Source organism: Topomyia yanbarensis, chromosome 2 (genome assembly GCF_030247195.1).
Source record: "Topomyia yanbarensis strain Yona2022 chromosome 2, ASM3024719v1, whole genome shotgun sequence".
In the NCBI taxonomy this organism is placed as follows: domain Eukaryota; kingdom Metazoa; phylum Arthropoda; class Insecta; order Diptera; family Culicidae; genus Topomyia; species Topomyia yanbarensis.
Genome location: NC_080671.1, coordinates 117,964,055 through 117,976,968, shown reverse-complemented (window position 1 = coordinate 117,976,968; position 12,914 = coordinate 117,964,055). Strand labels below are relative to the sequence as shown.

Here is a 12,914-nt window from a genome sequence, read left to right as displayed (position 1 = left end):
ATAGGAACAAAAATGAAAAATTATCAATACAGATTATTGAAGGTGAAAGATTGCCGCATAACTTAACATACGTTTTGAAAAAAATCATCGGTTGCAGAGATATCGTGCGCATCACTAACGCTACTGTAAGGAAATGCTTCGGTACAACGGCCGGCAAAATAATCCCTTTTTGAATGAAAAAATCAACATTCTTTAGCAGTGTTTTGAGTATGGCGTGGACTATATACCTAAAAAAATCACGAAAACATATCACTGAGCCTAAAGATATATAGTCCATTGATCTGCAAATAAGTTGAAAAGCACAATCTGCATTCACTACTCACTCCAAATGTTTGCCGGTAAAGATATTTCCTACAGAATTTCATTTGCAGAACCTAAGTCTTTTGGAATAAATTAAAAATCTTTTTTCCCGGGATTCCCGAATCCCGGGAATGAGAAAACACAATTTCTCGGGAATCGAAAATCCCGGGAAATCCAAAAATCCCGGGATTCCCGGGAAATAAATTCCCGGGATGGAAGCTCTAACTTTAAGGTATACTAGAAAACAACAAATTTTATCTTGTTCAAATGTGGTTAATGAATTAACAAATAAATGCAATGTTCGGAACTGGTATTCGAATCTTCTCAATCTGGTAAAGTAAACGATGTTTAATGCCTAAAACTATACGACATGCCGTGTTTTTGTTATATTTCCATTGGGAACTCACGGGAGCCTGATGAAATACGACAGTCGAGTAATTGGCAAACCAATCGAAAAACAATTGACGAAAAGCAATCAACCAGTTGACAGCATTTTCAAACATTACCCCATTTGTTTAATTGTGAACTCGGGCTCGTCTTTTTCACGCATATGTGATTTATTCTCATTGCTTGATACGCTTCGACTAATACAGACGCAAATAAGAGTAGCTGAATTTCAATCCTAAAAAATGCAATATGCAGTTTGATGCAAATTAATTTCGAAATAAATACAGCCAGGGCCTGTTTACATGTTGAAAGAAGGGTAATAATTTTATATGTAGCTCAATACATATCCGCTGTAATAAATCTGTAGTAATGTGCTAACAATTGAACGCATGAAAAACTTGTATCTGATTGGTAAAACAAATTTGCAAAACGTTTCACTTGATTCCGGGGAATTTCGCATCAAATCGTTTCTGCTTTTTCGAATAAACAAACAGCACAATGTTAGACGAATGTTGCACCAATCGAAATTTACACCATAAAATCAAATACGCCCGGATAGAAAACAATGCAAATACTTACGAATAATCCTGCTTCGCGTAGCAGTGACCCAGGAAGCGGCACTGCAGCGCATTGCACTGGTACGATTTGACGGTATCGACTTCGTAGGTGATGTTAAACCCGTACACATCCAGCAAGCGATCCAACGCCCTCAGATGCGTCCCGTACAGGTTATCCATGGTGAACCGTATCTCCAGGTACGGACTGTTGAACTTTATCCACGGTACATTGGTCACATCGTCTTCACTCAATTCAAAAACATTCATACTTGGCACTTTATAGTCCTCACTGTAGTACATATACTCGGTGAACCGTAGCCCGCTGAGAACGTACTGCTGGGTAAGATACACCACAATGGAGTTGTTCGCTCCGACTACTGCCGAGGCATCGATGATCCAGGTACAGCTGATCGGAACCGGGAAACGTTCCGGAAAGTTAGGCGTCTGAATTGTGCCATGGCTAGCGGTTAGGGTTCCTCCGCACAGCTGCGACGATGCGGAAAGGGAAGGCCAATCGTCCATGTCGATGCCATTGGAACTAGCAGCACCGGTGACGAAATCGGAGCTCAAACCGGCAGTGATCACCAACAGTAACAGCTGATGGTAGGCCCTAAAATACCCGGTAAAACCGGCTGTCATCGACTGCTGTCCGGATGTGGCCGGTGGTGGTCGATTCAATCTCAACATAATACCACCTCCCGAGTGCCACCTGCATGCAGAGTATTAATTTTTAACCACCGCTTTCATCGTCGGTTGGTGGTTTTCCGTGCATCCGCTGGTGATTGGACTGTCGATGGTCATTCGTCGACGGTGATGCCTCAGCGGTCTCATTGAACTTGATTTGCCAGTGTCGATAATATCAATCAGCACCTCCGGCGGGATAGGAATGGAACACACCGCAACTGTCAACCCGCCGTTTGTTTTGTCTGGCGATGTTGGGCAGTCACGCGGAATGGAAATATTTTCGCAGCCTGGTTCTCTGGTAGCGCGGTACGGTCTTGTGGATGTTTAATTTATTTCGCTGTTTATGGATGATTTAATGACGGCACTGTTAATCATTGGTGGTTTGGAATCTGCAACGAACACGGAAAAAGATAGAGGATTTAATATTTAATTTGTACCGGTTGGTTAAATATTTGGAATTTGCAGCAAATTGTAGGGCAGCTGGTTGGTGGTCGGTTGATCGAATCACAGCATATAATTGGTACAGCAAGTTATTATTTCCCAACGATGAGTGGCTGTCGTTTTGGATAAACGGCACGCGCTACCGTTCGATCAATTGTTCGCATTGAAGGGATGTGGTGAGATGCAATCAAATTGGTGAGGCTTTTAAAATTATTTGTATTTCAACGTGTACTCCCCACTATTTTGCCTCGCTAATTGATTGCTCTAGAATACCCAAAACACTTCCCAAATGCAAAAAAACACTTTACTGTGATTCGTTAATAATTCAAGCGCATTAGTTCAATTAAAATAAAGTATAATCAGCGCACCTAAAAAGTATTACTTAGTTGATTTCCGAGCCTTTGCATAATAAAATGTATTTTATAAACATAAAAAACACCTCATTGGGATTTTCACGAACATGTAGGTGACACCATGAACCTTCTTCTTCTTCATGTTCTAGTTATTTTCCGCCGTATTACTTTCGCTACGAGGCCAAACACCGACGCCAGAGAGTTGACTCTACTAATTCTGGTTTAGATATCGACCCATCATCAACGGCTTTACTTCCCTTCTGAAGGAAGGTGTGACCACAGATTTTTTCACCTCAGATAATTCTCAACGAGCTCGGCTGTGATTGAACCCAGACCAACTGCACGGGAAAAAATCGTGAATAAAGTGCCATGAGCTCTTGAAGAACTACGTTTTTACGTTTTGAAAACAGGACAATAAACAAAAATCATGGCTTTTATAAATATGTTCAATTTCCCTTCAGTAACGCCAGCATAATGATTTTATTAGTGGAAATGTTTGCCTTTGTTTTGTGAACTTAGTTATGTTTTCCGACATGCCATTACCGAATCGATTTTCCGTACGTGAACTAGTACACAACTTTAGGAAAATTATTCATAAAACCAAAGGTAAATTTATGATGTTATTCATAGATTTAGGAACATTAGTTTACAAAATCAAAAAAGTCTGGATACTTTCTTGTAAACTATTTGACGAAACTCGAAATTTGATTCATGAATCCATACAATTCTCGTGAACTAATTCAAGATTCTTAATATATTAGTCACGATCCAGTATCCCAGCTCGAGAATTATTTCACAAAAGCATCAAATATTATTCATATATTCGTGAACTGGTTCATGATTCCTAGTATAATAGTCCCGACTTACCATTCGCGCTCGTGAAACATTTCGCGAAATCAATATTATGCAATGTTAGTCACGTATTTGTGAACTGGTTCAAGATTCCTAGTATAATAGCCACGACTTTCCACTCATGGTCGTGAAATAGTTCACGAAATCATAAAATATTATTCATGTCTTCGTGAACTGATTCGTGATTCTTGGAACAATAGTCATGACTGACGATTCGTGCACGTAAAATATTTCACGAAATCAGGGAATATTATTCCTGGGTTTGTGAACTAGTTCATGATTCGTAGTACTTGACTTAGGATCTATCGTACGTTATTGTGATATTTTGAAGATATCCCTAATCATTTTCAAATTCATGCAATATGAAATTTTCACTGGAACTATTTCACAAAATCTAGAGTATTGTTGTTAGAATCATTTTTGTTCCATGCACTATTCCATAAAATGTCATATATGTTCAGCTGCTAGCGACAAGCTAGGAGCACAATCAGTAGATATAAGAAAACTATTAGGACCTAGAACATCGTTATTCACAGCGTTGCCATCATTTTTTTTGGGAAATCTGCAAATGTGGTATCTCCGGTTGACGTAAAAATCCGCGAAAATTCACAAGCATTAAAATCCCGCTGTTCATTTTTTTACTACTAACGGCTTTTCGTGTTGTTTACAATACTATTAACAATCTGCATGGTAAAAAACATTGTTTTTTTTTTTCAAATTACAAATGTCCATAAATGATTGTAATACATTTTTGAAGTTTTTTTAATTACTTAGGGCAAAAAGTGCCACTCCCCCATTTTCACAAAGTGGCAAATTTTGTAGTGCGTTAATTTTAATTGTTTAAGTATCCGGAAACATGTTCGTAAAATATTTTGTCGCTTTTCCAAAATATTAAATATTTTAAAAAATATAAAAATTTTATATTTGTTGTTACTTGAAAATTTACACATATTTTCATCGAATTTTTTTTACAGCAAAAGTTTTATTGCGAATTGCATGGCACTTCACGGGTGGTTAAACAAATGTTAAGTCTAGATAATAAGGAAAAAAATATTTAACAGGTTTTAAACAAATTTTAAACAAGTGCAGTTTAATTCTTTTTCTTCATGTGATAGTCATTCTGGTCTAGTTGTAAAATATTTAATATATTTCAATTTCATCGAAAAAGTTTGTCATTTCCACGTATCGCCTAGGGAAAAAATGAAATATTTTAAAAATCCTACGTTTGCTCTAAAAATGATGAAAACGTATGCAAAATTTTACAACTTAAACGGAATGAGTATCGACTGAAGAAAACGATTTAAACTGCATTTGATTTAGAAATTGTTTAACAAATAGTAGAAATAGTTAACATTTATTTAATACATTTTTCGCATTTTCTAGACAAAACATTTGTTTAACCACCCGTGAAATAAAACTTTAGCTGTAAGAAGTATAACAATAAAAAGGCGTGAAAATTATCAAGTAAAAAATTAACGACAACATATTCCACAAACATGTTTGCGGACACCTAAACAATATAATTAAAACACTTATTGTAAAATTTTCTACTCTGAGAAAAATAGAGAGCCACTTTGAAAATGTTTGCTCTGCATTCATTGTCTGATTTGTTATGTCTATGTAACAATGTCTTCAGTGGCGGCACTAAGGGGGGGGGCGAAGGCGGCAGCCGCCCAGAGCGGCAAATTTTGGGAGCGGCATATGCTGCTCAACATAATTTAATTTTTATTAGTGATTATCATTGTTCTGTAATCGCGATAGACGTTAGGCGCATGTGAAACGTTTGAATTCATATTGCTTTGGCGCCTGTAGAAGATTAAGAGTGTTAACGATCAGAAGTACGACGCATCTGACGGAACAAAACAATATATATCTGAACCTGAACCTCAAACGTAACGATCTTAGCAAATCCAAACGGAAATTGTTTTAAATAATTCCTTTATTAAAACTTAACTGTTTTTGGGAAAAAAAAACTCTGTAATGGCTTGAAGTTAACAAAAGGAAGACTAAAGGTAAAAGTGCAGTTTATGTGTCACAAATAAGGAACCAGAAGAATTGGGTTCTCACTGCTGTAATTGAAAGTAAATTTGATGTTAATTTTTTTTTCTTGTGTGTATAATAACACTGTCTAATTGTGGCAAATATACCCCACACATTGTACGGCGTTTTATTTATTTCCAACAACCTTTTCAAACTTTTGGGAATTTCCAACACATACAATTGCAATTAGTTTTTGACAAATCTTGGCACTAACCCCTGTAAATCTTTTGTTATCAACCTTACCAATGAGTCTAATGCCATCATGCCCTTTGCTGTACCAATATGTCGTCTCTAGCTCACTCCTTTCATTGCCGTTTGTCGCCAGCTTCGCAGAGCACGAGGACTCCTCAGGTTCCCTTCATCTTAGTCAACCCACCTTGCTCGCTGTGGCTACTTAAGTGCAAGTCGGATTCGTTTTGGGAACCTTTTTCCCGAGTTGTCGTCCGCCACTTTAACCACGTGCCCAACTAACCACAGCCTCGCATATTTTGCTGTTGCAAGTCGTGGTTCATACGTCATATCTACATGCTGTCTTCCAACTGCATCGGACCATGGTTCGTTCACAACACCTTAAGTTCGAAAACACCAAGGGTACGTTGCGTTCTTCTGGCGCCCGGAGTTTCAGTTTTGTGCCCTGAACACCACTTTGACTTTCCTTTTCTGTTCGCATTTCGAACAATGATTGAGTGAGTAATTGAAAATGGCACACTTCTCGTGACTTACTTTATGACTTATCTGCACTTAGATTATAAAGTAAATTAAGATGTCGAAGTATGTAGACTTTAAAAAAAGGACGATACTCTATTTTTCCTTCGAAAGTGGCGCGGAAAATCGAACCCATCAATATAGAGTACCATAGATATAGATATAGATCACTAAAGTTTGAAGACATTTTAAAAATAATTTCACAGCAGATTTGTTTGTCGAGGTTAGGTGCTTGATGTCGAGTGCTGGAGAATTTTTTAGCAAACTTTATGACGGACTGCCAGCATCTAAATGTCGGTTTACATAGTTGAGATCGGAGGTGTTGTTACCGTTTCGATTAGGTGATTGGTTGGTTGTTTCAAGGACCGCTTTTTCCAGTGAGTGAAGATTTTGAATGGCAATCGCACAGGACGGGACAAACTTGTATGCCCCCTCAAACTACCATCGGGTGAACTTTAGCAGTATTGCTGTGTCGGACTTGTTATTCAACATAGTTCGTACCGCGCGTCATGTTTAGCGCTAAATAAAAGCAAATAGGCCATTGTAGTAATAAAACCGCGTGTGGCAAGTGCGCCAAGAATCGAAATCCTTTCAAAGCAGCTTTAAGCACTTTTTACAGAAATACTAAAGAGAGCTACGCCTCAATACGACACATCGTTATGCTGTATTGGCTCAAGAAGAGTATGACTCTAACGATCCCCATCGTGAGATATCTGTTACTTCTGCTAAAAACTGTAATCGAACCAGCTGTAGTTACAGCTCTTGGTCTTGGAAATTTAAGATCGAACAAGGAGCTTCCAGCGTTTCAAGAAACACCAAAAATTGGGATATCTTCTCGCTGATAAAGGATCTAACTTTCTTCATGATCTTTGCTACAATTTTAGGAGGTGGCCTGCTTACTGCCCATGATCAAATATTTGTCCCATTTTTGTTGCTATGCAACTATGAAAACGAGCGTTAATTTTGCAACAATTTTTGCTATTTTAAAATGAAAGTCGTTGCAGTTCGTTATTTAATCTTCTATAAACTTTAGGTTTGAGCTATTTATTGTGAATGAATCTGAATGGGACTGATAGGGTCGCAAACTTTTGGTAAAATTTCAGTTTAGTGCCCCCTTTTTCAATTCGACTTGTCAACAATAAATTAGCGTGCATAGCGCATTTACCCTACTTATTTAAATATTTATCCTTACTTATTTTATGCAGCAGATTTCAATGTTCTTCTAAGTTCGGCGCCCTTGGCGGGTGTCAACCTGGCGGAATACATCTCTGAATTTCTCTGCTGGTGTGCTCATCGGCGGTCACCATGAAATCCTCCGGTAAAATCTTCTAAATCAACCAGAATAGTGCTCTACCCAATTACCTGCTCTGTCACATGGAAGTTCATCTTTATTATTGTTCAACCGTATGATTTCCTTCTGATCCTTAACTAAATTCGGTGTTGGGAATCTGTCGTCAGCTGTTCGCGCGTCCACGGGTTGAATAGCGCACCACTATCATCGTCTACTGATTCGCCATTTAGATGTTTGTCATAATGCTGCTTCCACCTATCGATCATTTCAAACATATCTCCCGTGACACCCGTGGTCTCGCTTTGTGTGGGCAGTGAACGTTGATGATACGATAGTTGCTTCTCACTACACACATTCTCTCGCTGTTACTTGATCAAGCGTGGGCGAATCTTGTCCAGCACTATAAAACCTCAGGTAGAATGTGGCTGCTCGATGCCCGCTTTTTCACACCTTCTGTCCTGCCGAGCAAAGTTTCTGCAATGCTGCGACTCCGAAGTTGCGAGTTTGCAGCTCGTCGTGCAGAATTCGGTCGACCCCCTGGAAGCAAAGCGTCTTACAGTTCCAAATTTCCAATAGCACTATTTTTTTTCGTAGCATGACTTAATTGATCCGAGCCGTACGCAAAGCTGTGTTTCCGGACGGCTTGTTACACCTGCACAAATCTCCTATCTGGTCGGAGGCTTGTCATTTCGCTACAGAAGGTGACTATAGCCCACAGATTATCCGTTGTGTGACCAACAAAAAGAAAAAGGCTGACAGGGTACCCGGGTACCGAAAATTCAAAAGTTTTTAGCTATGTCAATTTTTGATCGATTCAGAACACTTTAGGATGTTTTGAATTCAGGAAGTCATCCGTTTTTAGAATCGGGAAATTGAACCCGAGGAATACATCTGGTTCCCGCTAACCCGGATTTCCGGAAGGATATTCCAGTACTGAGAAACAATTTGTAAATAATAATAATAGGTAATAGGTATCAAAATTCTTGGAATTGTCTCGGAAGGTATTTTCTTATCGTTACGGGATTATATGACGATATGACTTCGGAAAGGTCACTCACGGCCTTGCAGGTACCTGCTTCGAAAAGAGCGTTGCAGGGTCAATTATATTATTATAAATTATATATAACTTACCTCCGGAAATTCGAATAACCGGGAACCAGATGCATTTTTACAGATTCTAAAAGTTGTTGAGTTCCGGAATTCAAAACATCCAAATGTGTCCAGATTGGATAAAAAATGCAACAGTTATGAGTATTTCGGTTTTGGGGGTACCCAGGTACCTGGCCGGCCTATTACAGGGTTATTGAAATCCAAAAGCTCTTCGTCAAGCCCCCGATCACTGTATCATTAGTTTCATTCCCCCAAAAGCTATGTTTGGTATTATTCTAATATGTCACTAAGTTGCAATTTTCAGTTTGGGAAAGAGTACTGGAATGAATGGGGATCATGAATTAAAACCAGCAAAGGAGTACGCTGTCGGACCCAACACGGTTAAGTGCGATCTTATGAACAGAGTTGTAGCCTCACTTTGCTCATCGTGATTAGTACGTGACGCTGATGCAAGGCTACTTGGTCAAGTTTGAATGCGTTTTATTCTGTTGATTCCAAATTGATAAAAACAAAGAGAATTCCGCACTTTTAATTTGGTCCGGGGTTTTGTACTATATATCCATTTTTTATTGAAAGTTCAATAAAAAACCCAATAAATTATTTTAGGTGCAATATATGTTTTATCGAGAAAATGGCTGAAAACGGTTTCATTCCGCAAGATTATAAATTGTTTATGAAAAATCTGCCAAAAAAATGAAATTCGTGGCAACGCTACCAAGTTTCAAATAATCTTAACATCAAGTAGTGTTTCGAGCAAATCTCGTATTTGTTTAATTAGTTTTCATAAAACGAATACATCCAGTGTAAAAAAAACTAGATAAATGTCAAAGTAATCCTTGTTGTTAACTATTTTGTAACAAATTTCATCAACATACGCGGAAAACTGTATTGATGAGATAGTTTGGTTAGCCAGAAATATGTAAGAGGCGGCAAATTTAACCTTTTGCCCCGAGCGGCAAAAAGCCTAGCGCCACCACTGAATATCTTCCTACGTAGAATTGCCACGAAGTTCTAATTTATTCAAATTTATTGGAAATCTAATTCTTTCAACATGTGCCGTTTAATGAGGAAGGGCATCCACTTTCTCCATCAACTGAAAGAGTCGCGAAAATTTGTGAGCGTTGCTGGGATATTTCGTGCCACGCAGGTATTTCAAAAATGTTCAAAGGGAAGGTCAATGTCATGTCGGAATATTCTCTTCAGCCCGCCAGCTCACGTTTTTCCGATGCTCAATGCGAGCATTCGATTTGATTCATGTGGAAAGATCAGAATCGATAAATTAAGGCACGATTGATTTCCTGCGCACGTGAATCATCTACTCCCGGTCAACGTATTTCATTCAATTTCGCTCAAATTTTACCCAATATTTTCAACACTTAGATTAATTTTTTGACCACCGAAGAACAAAATTCCAACATCGCAAAAATAACTGCCACTCTACTATGCATACAGCAAAAAATGTGTGTCTTACGGTCCTCAATAATGTGCAAATCTGAAATAATCCGATTTTATCATTTTTTGAAGACTTATCCTTTGAAATATACGTTTCAATGTAACGTGACAGACCAAAGCCCTGATGATTTTCATTCTTTGTCCCGATTGATGGCTATGCCCTAATGCGTTTGAATTTTTCGATCATTTTCGCGGCTGACAACATGCACTAAAAAGTCAGCGAGTAGCAATTTCTTAGTCTTAGACCAGCTGGTTTAAAAGAGTGTACCCCATTAGGCATAAATACGTTAGGCATACGGACGTTTGGCATACGTACGATAGGCATAATGGACGTTAGGCATAAATACGTTAGGCATAATGAACGTTAGGCATAATATACGTTAGGCATAATGGACGATTGGCATAATGGATGTTAGGCATAAGTTATCACTTCAAGAAAATAAATATTTATGCGGTGATGACCTAAAAATAGTAGAATTACTTACGCGAATGTTTTGTCGGGAGCTACAGGGACGAATAAAATTAGAACTAGAAGTCAAACGAAACGTAAGGCTCGCCCGGTCATTGTGATTAAACCAGTCGAGCCGTTGCAATCGAGTGACGACACGAGGAATGAATTAAAAAATAAATTAGATCCAAAGGTGCACAAAATTAGCAACTTTAAAAACGGTAAAGATGGCTCGATTATTGTGGAGTGTGCAACTCGGGTTAATATTGAATCGGTGAAAGAAAACATTGTAAGCAATCTGGGTGAAAAGTATAATGCTGTGATACCGATACCCGGTAAACCGAAGATTAAAATAATGGGGATGAGTGATCGATACTCTGAAGAAGTCTTCATTGACTTATTGAAGAGTCAGAATGAGAGTATTCCGTTTGAATATGTTAAAGTTGTTGCCAATTTCCAAAATCCACGCTTCAAATATAACAAATACAATGTTATAATTGAAGTTGATAAGGACACTTATAGCAGCCTGATGTCAGCCCGTGCGGTAAACATTGGTTGGGATAGGTGTTCTGTTTTTGAGGCCTTTAATGTGCTGCGCTGCTTCAATTGTGGAGAATATGGTCATAAGAGCACGGGATGCGTGAATAAAGAAACATGCTCCAGATGTAATGGAGCACATAGAACATCTGAATGCTTGTCAACGGATTTTAAATGCGTTAATTGTATTAAAAAGAATAATGAACGTAAAATGAATTTGGACGTAAATCATGCGGCATTTAGTAAGCAGTGTTCAGTATATCGGAGACTGCTAGAATTGAAAAAAAGCAACGTTTTGTCAAGTGAATAGCAACTAACAAACGAGAGGTTGTCTGAAACATTGTATTTAAATATAGCTGGGTTATCTACAAACTTTGTCGCAATGCGACATCTTGTAGAAAACAAACGTCCATTGTTGGTTTTAATATCAGAAACACATATTGTTGATGCTGATGCATTTGATCAGTATAGCATTCCGGGTTATAAAGTTGCTTTTTGCCTATCTCATTCCAGACATACCGGTGGAGTTGCTATTTACGCCAAAGAATCGATTAAATTCAACGTTCGTTTAAACGAAGCGATCGACGGTTTTTAGAAATTTTAGAACACTGGTGGGAGAATTTCGTTGACTTAAGTAAACTTAATGTAATTTCGGGCGATTTCAATATTGATTGGCTCAATGATCAAAATTCGAATCAGTTGAAGCAGTTGGCAGAGTTTTTCAATTTCAAGCAAACGGTTAGTGAGTTTACAAGAATTTCCAGACACAGTAGAACATTGATAGATCACGTGTATTCCAATTTTGATGGGGTTCATTCGTATGTAGAGCCCGATTGTAAAATTTCAGACCATGAGACAATTTCAATTTTACTGGAGAATGAACCTAACCGTGAAGAGGATAAAGTTAAAATCAAGTGCTGGAAAAGATATTCGAAACAAGCTATGTCTCAACTGGTTTCGAGAAGCATGGATTTTACGGAATTGAATGGAAATTTGGATAACAAGGCAGCTGTTCTAACTAACGTGTTAAAAGAGTGTACAAATAGTTTAGTTTCTCAAAAGTTTGTTAATTCAAATAACTCGAACAGCTGGTACTCTTTAGATCTTTTGCGCATTAAACGTAAAAGGGATAAAAAGTACAAGAAATTTTGTAGAACTAATACTGAACATCTTTGGAATGGGTACACACACGCGCGAAATATTTATTCACGGGCCTTGAAGAAGACCAAATGTGAATATATTCAAAGGAAGATCGATCAACATCAAAACAACAGCAAAGAGTTATGGAAAATCCTAAAGAATTTAATTAAACCTAAACGTAGTTCCTCGCAGTCCATAACTTTTAACGGGATAGAAGAACAATCTGAACAAATAATAGCTGAAAAATTGAACAGTTATTTCGTTAACAGTGTCCAACTGATCAATCAAAGTATTGAGCTGGTCAGTGAACCTGTGGAAATAACACAGCCGATTAATATTAACTGTAGATTTGATGGATTTCACTCAATCACTTTTGAACAATTGAAAGATATTTGTTTTTCTTTGGGAAAATCGGCTGGTATCGAGAATGTCAATGCAAAAGTGATACAGGATTGCTTTCATGTCATCGGACACGATCTGCTGGACCTTGTAAATGAATCACTACAAACTGGGCACGTGCCGACAGTTTGGAAGGAATCACTTGTGATTCCTATTCCCAAAGTTACTGGGACGGATAAAGCCGAAGAGTACCGCCCCATTAACATGTTGCACACATT

General features: G+C 38.1%; 1 protein-coding gene across 1 annotated transcript in view; it reads right to left on the bottom strand.

The window, feature by feature from the left end:
- Positions 1 to 12,914, bottom strand: part of LOC131679301 (fibropellin-1-like) — a 489,726-nt gene that overhangs the window by 131,010 nt on the left and 345,802 nt on the right. Inside the window, exon 3 of the mRNA XM_058960011.1 lies at positions 1,267 to 2,317. Coding sequence (XP_058815994.1) covers positions 1,267 to 1,931 — 665 coding nt within the window. The 5' untranslated portion in view covers positions 1,932 to 2,317. The remainder of the gene's footprint in view (positions 1 to 1,266; positions 2,318 to 12,914) is intronic.